The sequence below is a fragment of the Bombus vancouverensis genome, chromosome 6 (genome assembly GCF_051014615.1).
Source record: "Bombus vancouverensis nearcticus chromosome 6, iyBomVanc1_principal, whole genome shotgun sequence".
NCBI lineage: Eukaryota > Metazoa > Arthropoda > Insecta > Hymenoptera > Apidae > Bombus > Bombus vancouverensis.
In genome coordinates, this window is record NC_134916.1 from 10,774,012 (window position 1) to 10,783,948 (window position 9,937).

At 27.9% G+C, this 9,937-nt stretch overlaps 1 protein-coding gene and 1 long non-coding RNA gene across 5 annotated transcripts; both read left to right on the plus strand.

Moving 5' to 3' along the window:
* Positions 1–653: 653 nt before the first annotated feature.
* On the plus strand, positions 654–4,825 carry MSBP (membrane steroid binding protein). Its single transcript, XM_033331771.2, has 3 exons — positions 654–1,213; positions 1,650–1,796; positions 2,617–4,825. The coding sequence occupies exons 1-3, from the start codon at positions 880–882 to the stop codon at positions 2,730–2,732; spliced, it is 597 nt and encodes a 198-aa protein (XP_033187662.1). The 5' UTR covers positions 654–879; the 3' UTR covers positions 2,733–4,825.
* Positions 4,826–6,533: 1,708 nt separating this feature from the next.
* Positions 6,534–9,446, plus strand: LOC117155800 (uncharacterized). 4 transcript variants are annotated; one of them, XR_013058608.1, is made up of 3 exons: positions 6,534–7,506; positions 7,574–8,171; positions 8,270–9,446. It is a non-coding gene; the product is annotated as an uncharacterized LOC117155800 (long non-coding RNA). The 4 variants fall into 4 exon arrangements; XR_013058610.1 differs by having other exon boundaries at positions 6,534–7,258; positions 7,388–8,171; XR_013058609.1 differs by having other exon boundaries at positions 6,534–7,258; positions 7,391–8,171.
* The last annotated feature ends 491 nt before the right edge of the window (positions 9,447–9,937 follow it).

Consider the following 9,937-nt stretch of genomic DNA (forward strand, 5'->3'; position numbering starts at 1 on the left):
TATATCTTGATTACGTTAAGTTAATTGAAATAAAATACATTAAAAATAGGAATTTATAATAATCTTATTGTTATATTTATTTTGAAAAAACTACCATTTTTATAAAACGCAATACAATATATAGGAAAAGTTGAACTATATTTCGAAAAAATTAAAAATGTTTTCATATTTTTATTAAAATAGGAGATGACTTTAATTCTGTATTTTATCATTTTTATTATTTATTCGTATATTTTTAATAAAAAGATATAATTTATTATGAGAATTTTTTATACTTAAAATTTAAAAAAGCAACATATTTGTACCAAATATGCAATTCAAATTTATATATATTGCGTTACAAATATTGTATCATTTTCAATCAAGTGTATGTATCATCGGTAGTAGTATTAAAATGCTAAAGACTCCGTTTTTATTAAAATAGCAATAATAAATGATAAAATATATTTAAAGTTATAGGTATTTACAATGATATATCTTTTCTTAAATAACGCAATTATTATAAAATAAACGGTAATTGTTAAAAATGTAGTTTTTAAGTTAGCAAATCCTATTATTTTGGCTTATATTAAACAAATAAAAAGTTTTCTATGTAGTTCTTCTGTGCATGCAGATTAGTAGTGGGGCAGTATATGTTAAAGAACATAATCACATCAGTATAGGTGCTAGTTTAGCCAGCACCGGTATGTTAGCAGTACGCGATTGAGGTTGTACACGATACAGTTTAAGCAGTACATTTGACAGATACTGATTCATATTTTTCGAAAGATCATTTAAAATTTCTTCAAAACTATTTAATACGTATGTAACGTGAAATTAATCAATAGTAAGCAAAAAATATCATTTTATTCTCCTATCATCCAAGAACTGGTGGTCAAAATGGCGGAAAAGAATGACTCGCCGGGTTCCACCTCGACTTCTACAGGACACGAAAGTCAACAACTACTTTCAGGTTTCATAGCTGAAATCGTAAAGAGTCCAATAAATCTCCTTTTAGTAGGCGTGATCGCCTTTTTGGTTTACAAAATAGTTAAAAGCAAGACGAAGGTTGAAGAGCCCGTAAAAGAGATAAAGAAACTGCCAAAAATACGACGTGATTTTACACTCGAAGAGTTAAAGAAATATAATGGTACGGGACCAGATGGACGAATATTAATTGCTATAAATGGTAGTGTTTACGACTGTACTCGTGGTGCCCACTTTTATGGTCCTGGTAAGTATTCAACTACTTCTAATAATTTATTTTACATGATAGTTGACGAATCTGCGTCGTACATGAAATTGCTATGTAATCGCAATTTTATGTTACGTACCTTAATTTTCCAGTGTTATTAATTAGCGCATAAATAAGTTCCATCGTCCATTGGTTATTATCAGTCTCGGCTTGTGTAAAAATCAATTTGCGAACATCATGAGACCGTGATAATTGAGAAAGCTATGAAATAATAACTTGTGAATGATTAACATTTCGTTCATTATTAAAATGCAACATTCACACACAATTTATGAAAAGATTTCAACCAACATATATCAATGATTATTTTGAAAAAATAATTATGATAATATTTAATATAACAAAACAATAATTGTTATATTTTCAGAATTATATTGCTTTATAGGACTATGATTTTTTATTAATTTTATTATAGGTGCTCCATATGAAGTATTTGGTGGGAAGGATATTAGCAGAGCCTTAGCAAAATTTTCATTGGAAACATCACAGGAATATGATGACTTAAGCGATTTGAAAACTGCAGAAATGGAGTCTATAAACGAGTGGAATGAACAATTTAAAGGTAATAGCTTTGTAAAATATTTTTTGAGAACAGAATAGAGAATTAAAGATAGCAAATCATAAGTAAGTATTGAAAACTTGGTACAAATACTTGTACTAGGATAGCTGCAATAAATCTTTATATAATGAATTTTAATATCTATAATTTAAAATCAAAATTCAATATTTTCTATACAGGGTATCGCACAATAAGTGCCGTTTGATATAACTATCAAATAATAGATGATAGGACAAAAATATAAGGGGACTTTTATTATTATTTTTTATGTAGAATGTCACTATGAAAAAAAATGTCTACCTTCAATTCTTCAAGGTTATACTAAGGTCGTCTCGTGTTTTTTTTAGTAAAACTGTATATATGTAAAAATGTATTTTTAAATACATTATTCAATGCATTTTTTAACTCTCTACAAAAAAGTAATGAATACTTGGATCTAAAAATGATTAGTTTAGAAAATATTTTAACTTTAATATTGTAGAACTTATCATACCAAAGATTAGGAAAACATAAAAAAAAAGGACTAAAAAATATTGAATGGTGTATAAAAAAATTTATGGTTTTATTTAAAAAAAAACACCTTAGTATGATTTTGGAAAATTAAAGGTAAACATTCCTTTTTTAACAATGACATTCTACATAAGAAATGATGATAAAAGTTTCTTTATATGTTTGTCCTACCATCTATTGTTCAATAGTTATATGAAACTGCTCTTATCATGGTATACACCCTGTATATATATATACCTTTATAAAAGGTACAGTAATTAGAATACGTATTATTACTATATAGATATTATTTTCACATTTTTCCTTATTTTAGAAAAATATGATTATGTGGGAAAATTGTTGAAACCTGGTGAAGCACCTACAAATTATTCAGATGAGGAAGATGAAGGTAGTCAACTAGAGAATGAAGCAAAATCCAAAAATGATTGACTGCTTGATTGTACATCAAATGCCAAACAGTCTCAAAAGGATATTGCGCACACTCCATTAAAGAAATTCTTAAAATCGTGACTCATGAATATATTTATGAACATTTATCTGGATATTTTACTACGTCATAATGATATTAAAATAAAAACTAAAATGGTATCTTTTGACCGAGTTGGAAACATATAATTGTTCAAAACTGATGTTATGTGTGAAGATTTTTTTTTAGTATCCAATTTTTCAATCAATAAGGATACTTCAATAGTATAATGTTTTTATATGTGTACAAAAAGTTTCTTACACATCCTTAAAACTGGCACTAGATATAAGACAGAAATCTTTTGTGCTATATTCCATTAAATATCTTTGTTTATATTATCATTCACGTTTGCCACATAGCATTTGGTACATATAATATATGTATTTGGTATCTGTAAACTTTAATAAAATGATGTTATATTTGACATGCATTTGAGATTTAATATTAAGTTGATGCAATACATTGCATAGATATGAGAATAGAAAATATTTTCTTAACATAAAAACATTATGCTCTTTCTAAAAACAAAATGATACCATCTTGAAGTACAGAATAATTTCAGTCATTCATAGCTAAATCTATTCTGCAAAGAATAAATTGTAACTTAAATATCAAAATCTCAAGTCCAAACATTTTTGTATAAAAGGCAGCATTAAAAATCTATTTGGGAGTTTGTAAAAAGTGATACACGTTTACTAGTCTTTTTTATATGAAAAAAATGAGAGTACGTGTGAATCTCATTATAAATTCTAATACATTATGTAAATTGTTATTGTTTGGAAATTGGGATTTCTTAAAAGTTGTTAGCATTTACGATACTGTTCATATAGTGAAAAATTTTTTATTATCGTGGAATTATTTATCAACTATGTTTTTTCTCTTTTTTTTTATAAATCTCCTTCATTCATGCACCGATCTTAAGAGAAAATAATCTCACATCCATGAAAATATGTACATGTATTAAGTACTTTTAAAAGATATGCATTTTCTCAATTATTTGTGCAATTAATTTTATTATAGGACTGATACCATTTCTGTAATAAATATATATATATATATATATATTAATTGAAGTAAATTATAAATTCGAATTTTCAATCTGCGCTGTTATAGGAAAGAACATTTATTGATTGTATAATAAAAACGTTGTTAATATAAGCAACTACATATAATTTAATGAAATTTGTTTTGTTTATATGTACGAAGAAGACTACATCAAGTTTTCATTAACCTACGATTTATTGTAAAAAAGGAGAAGCATTTTATTATAATTTATATAAAAATTTGTGTATAATTTTTTAAAAAATAACATACGAATGATACTCTATTATACATATGTATATGCTGCAGTGTTTTCAGTGTAAATAAGACAATTCTGTATCATTCCTACAAAGCAAAAATATTTATGAAGATTTTATAATTGTAACGTATCGCAAATATTTCGTATTTATAAGCAACCTTGATTTGTATCTTAAAAAGCAATATTATTGGAAAAACTATATTTTTGACTGTACTTTCTGTAATGATCATATTCACACAATCTTTGATACAGTCATCATGTAATAAGAGACTGAGTATCGTGTGAAATTTATAAAAGCAATGCGTATTATATATACTTATTCCAATTTGTACAAAAACAAGTTTGCTCAGATTAAAAATTTAATCAAGTACTTGACCAAATTAAACATACTTTACTTTATATCAACATATATTATTCTCTTATATATTATATATGTGATTTTATTCTTAATATAGTTTCAATATAATTTATTAGAAAAGTTATTTCATATCTATACATGTTGTTGTACTTTTTCTGTTAAATGGAATGTATGTTTGTATGTTAATTATTCCAATAATTATTATACCGACCAGTTAGAATTTTATGTAAGATTATTTATAGAGAATGTTATGAATCAATATTAAAATGTACTTTCTGTTATTATTAAAAACGGAGTGGTTAGCTTGTAAGGTGCAGACTTAAGTACTCTACTATTACATACGATACAGGTCATATCAATTCTTGTTTATATTAAAAGCAGTAATTTCTTTCAAACAAGTTCCTAATTTTGACTTTGTACCTCCCATTTACGTGATTTAGTTTCCTCGTTTTTCCACTTAGTTGCCAACCCAATAGTTTCATTGTGAGTGAGGAATGCATAGAAAAGTGAAACACATAACGATTTCAATTCTATATATGTTATTAAAAGTTGTTTTTATTACAAAATCCAATTTTGTTTTATTAACTTAGTACTGTGACATGTTTCTATTAAGAGTGCATTTTCAATCACATGTTACCTGTATATTACGAATATATACACAAAAATTTATTCGTGTATGATTAAATTATAGGAGAGCATTATTAAATTATACAAATAATGTTAAACATGTAACTCGAAACTTTTAATATTCGTTTTTGTGCGTAATATGTATATACATATATCATATTACACATATATTAATTTATTTTTTAAAATCGCACTTATTTTTTAAAATTACTTTATACTTTACACTCTTTTTGTTATTTATAACATTTTAAATATCTAATTTTTTCGATTTAAGAAGTAAAAATAAACACCACGAAATGAATTAATTTTTTATAAAGATTTGATAATTCATATGGATTATATTGTATATATTTTTTATCATATTAGATATTTTAATAAAAATAATAAAAGATAAAGATTATAGTTATTTAAAGATCGTGTTTTTCCACGGTCAGATTACATTGGTTCCGTTAAGCGGCATGTGAAATCAAGGTTTCAATACTTATGTGTAAAACATGTTCCCTTACATCGTAAAGAAAAAAGATATTCTCGAAGTATCCTGAAAAATCAAGCCGAATATATAAGCTAGGATCATCTTTCATATACGATCGATTTCAGCGTGAACTTAAAGATTTATCTGTTCTAGTCTGTTAATAATCTTTTCAGAATGAATGATATTGGAATGATTTGAACATAATTAACCTTGCTTTTCTAATCTATATGGATTATTGAGTTCTTCTCTCGACAACACAATGCCATGAAATACTCGTAGAAAATATATTTTATTTAGTTCTTTATTGTTATCCTTCATTATTATGACAATGCTCTACATTGTAAACTTCTTTCTTAAAATATATCTAACAAGACATATGAAGTGTAACAGACATCAAAATCTAAAAAATGACCTTGCTTCTTTAACCCATTACAATTATTTTATTACACAAATACACAATTAATAGATTGACATTAAATAGTCAGAATCTTTACGTTAAACTATCTCAAAATGAAGCATACTTCTCCGTTCTTTAACGTAAAATTGCTGTTTCTAATATATAATTTATTCATATTAGAGTGGGTAGTTCATAATTATTACAAATGACATAGGATGAAATTATATCGTATCGACGTTAAGATTACGAAAACTGAGTCCGTTATCATGGTAGATATAATGACGATATCAGTGAGTCAAAGCTTGCATGAAAATATCTCATTTGATTTGTAATAATCGAAATGCAATACTAACTAATTAATCTTTATTGTTCCTTTTGAATCGATTTTTTAGTACATTAATATATTGATACATATGTATCTTTATTCCTATTCCGTCGTACAAAAATATATGAACTATACGCAGTTAAATAGTGTATCATAATCTCATAGTCACTGGTTACTTTTTTGCATTATAAAATATAATTTAAAGAAATAACTTTAAAAAATTAATCATTAATGGGTCAGATTAAACACTTGTTGTGATATTTTGATATAATGATATTTTTAAAGAAATAATCTGATAGAATAGTGCTGTTAACTACAGAATTTTGTCTTCTGAATAGTTATGTAACATTCGAATAACGATTATCAACAGACACTTGTGACTTTTTTCGATCTATTGTACTGTGCATATTGTCTCTGTATGTAGTACTCCTTCGGAGAATAATCTGAGAATAATATTTAATTCAAAAATAAATGAAATGTTTAAAAGAATCTTAATAAATCATTAATAATATACATATGTAAATATTTATTTAAAATATTAGACATAGGTGACTCTGAGTACCAGCCGTATTAAATATGGCAACCATAATCTATAAACAGGTTTCGACACTCGCTAGGGGAACAGTTCAAAAATTGAATTGTGTCACTTGTGAAAGGTCAACAAAGTCTGTATTCTTACGAGACAGTTAAATACCACTAATGTCTGCTAAGACATTCATAGCATGTCATGCATACGCACAACGAGAACCTTCTTGTCTTCCATGTTGATTTTTTACTAGATTTTTTAGATGATGTTACCTAGGCTTCGATATATGAGTGTTGAGAGACTTTATTTGAGACTTGTTTGTATGATCGTGATGACAACAGTGCGAGAGTTTGATTTCGATGCATAATCACCTCAATATTAACATAACTTAACCTAATAACCTATTCTGTACGAAGCTGGAAAGGAATCTCGCTGGATGGCACAAGGACAAAGGAGATAATACTCTCATCGTTCACCGTCACGAGTTGCTATATTGTTTTATTTGTATATGTGATACTTTTGACCATAGAATGCTTTCGATCAACGCGCGTGCTTATCTCTATGATTGTATTGAGTTTATCAGAAATAACCAATCGAACCACGTTCTTTTCAGAAGACTTCTTCTCAGCTCCTGTTTATAGTCAGTATGGCTCCCCACGCTTTTATGAAATGTTTATTTGTGTAGAATAGAGATGAGAAATTGGTTAGTGGAAAGAGACAGAAGCAAGAGAGGTAGTACTATCTATCGCTTACCGTCATGCGTGTTATATTATTTTATTTGTATATGTGACACTTTCAGCCAATACACGTGCTTATCTTAATGATTGTATTGGTTCTACCAGAAATAAGCAATCAGATACGTGTTCCTATGCCTAATTCACGGTCATATAAGTGCTTTTTGAGAGACGCTAGGAAAAACCGTCCGAAAATTAAGTCATGATAGTCGTGAAAAATCAACATGGACGGTCAACAAAGTCCGCATTCGTGCGACACAAGACCAGAATGAGTAAAATATCTCTACCTCTGTCTAAGATATTAAAAGCATGTCACATATGCGCAGAATTCCTTATTCACGTTAGTTAACTGATTTCTATTATGGTATGATTAAGTTAACAACTTAATGTTCCAAATGAAAATGGGTTAGCTGACCTATCTGGATCCCAATCAAGTAATACAGATGACTGTGATACAAAATAGTACAGTTAGAGGAACCACAGGTTCCATTGACTCCACTGGCTCTACAAATGTTATGGGTGGTCAAGAAGGTGGTATGGCACAACAAACTCAACCACCTGTTCCAAATCAAGCTCAACCTTAGTCTGGTGCACTAAGTGGAGGTCAACCTGGATCACAACAAGCTACTCAGGATTAAATAACTGATATTGATACTTCAATCGGTAATTATTGGTTTTTGTATCTAAATAAATTTACTTCACTAACAAAATTTAACTAAGCAATATTTATATGTTACTGAGTGCTACAAAATCAATTGCAGATCCAAAAAAACACAAATTTATTCAGCAATAACTAGTTCTTCTACTTTATGCACATAAGTATTAACAATGCGCAAGTCAAGCAAACTGTGAAGTTTGGTCATGTTCATTGCCAGATTGTAAAACTATGAAAAATTTATTGACTGATATGACTGCTTGTCAAGCAGAAAAAAGCAGTACAATGTCAAACTGTAGATCTTCGAGGCAAATTATTAGTCATAGGAAACATTGCAATCATAACGTTTCTCATGTATATTTACCTCCGAAGTAATCAAACAAAAATAAAACTAATAAAGTTCAAATCCATGAATCTGAAATAAGAAGAACATATCATGTGTTGTCCATGTCCTACTACAACAGCTAGTTTAGTAGCTGCACGATGTATTATTGAAGGAATGCCAACACCAAGCATATAAGGAGCACCTGGTGCAATAGGAAATGCTAAATTATCCCAACTTACTTCAAATATGTCTTTTTCTCTAAATTGTGATCCTAATACAGTTACAGTTGTTGGTAATCCAGCAATACCTACCAGTCCCATGTTTGCTGTTGTAACGACTGCCATTAATATACAACAGTCTGTTAATATACAGCAACTATTTGATTTGAATGATTCAGAACAACTTAGTGCTTTAAATGAAAATAGGTTAGCTAACCTTCAGCTTCCAGCTGGAATTCAACCAGGTCAAGTACAAGCAACATTAATATAGAAATGAAACGATTGGCGTTAAACTGCAACACCAGATCTTAGAAATTATTTTGTTTATAAATTGGTTCAAGCAGTATTGGTTCAACCATCTCACAATCCATGATCTATGTTCAAGAAAAGAATCCACAATCTTGTTCCATATGCAAGGAAAGTTGAAGATTACATGTAAGGAATGGAGAATTCCATATATTTACTTACTGAAAAAATACATACAATTCAAGAAGTATTGTAGAAAAGAAAAAAAAGGAAAGAACAACAACAGTTACAAGTCCAGCATCAGCAACATCCACAACCTTTGAGAACTGATTTTCTCATACTGACTTATATACATAATAGTATTGGCAGCTGTTCTACATTAAAAGTTGATATATTAATAATGCTATGATGTTGTTGTGTTTTCAATTGTATAATTGTGTATCTAACTATATCCAATGATTGTAAAAAAATGAAGAATTAGTATTAATTAAAAATTTCTTTCGTTTATTTTTCTCAATTTACCACCTAATTTTTCAAAGCTGTTATAAAATAAAAATTTTGAAGAACATACACAACATTCATTCAGAATCATGAAAATTTGATTAAAAAATTTGAATATTTAGATTCAATTACAAATTTTCTAGATTTAATAAATAGATGTGAAAAAAAATTTGTAATTTAAGTATGTTGGAACATTAAGTGAATAAGTTTCAAAATCTATTTTTATAAGCCTGATTATAGTAAATAAAATTATGATTAATGAACAAGTAAATCATGTTTTTCATGGCAGTAAAGAAATTTGTTTCAATTATCAGAAGTACTGCCTGCTGGATGAAAATCGCTTAGGTGGTTCTATATGTAAGTTATTATGTCTAGTGAGAACGATACAGATTTCAACCCTAAACTAAGGAACGATAATAAATACTTGACATCGTAAAAACTCTTATCAAAAAAAAGCATTTACGTATTACTAAGAGACTATCAA

What these genes read in the sequence shown, in the direction of transcription:
- MSBP (XM_033331771.2), top strand. Translation starts at nt 880, where the DNA reads ATGGCGGAAAAGAATGACTCGCCGGGTTCCACCTCGACTTCTACAGGA. An exon ending in TGCCCACTTTTATGGTCCTG is followed by an intron (nt 1,214 to 1,649) that starts GTAAGTATTCAA and finishes ATTTTATTATAG; the next exon opens with GTGCTCCATATGAAGTATTT. An exon ending in GTGGAATGAACAATTTAAAG is followed by an intron (nt 1,797 to 2,616) that starts GTAATAGCTTTG and finishes TCCTTATTTTAG; the next exon opens with AAAAATATGATTATGTGGGA.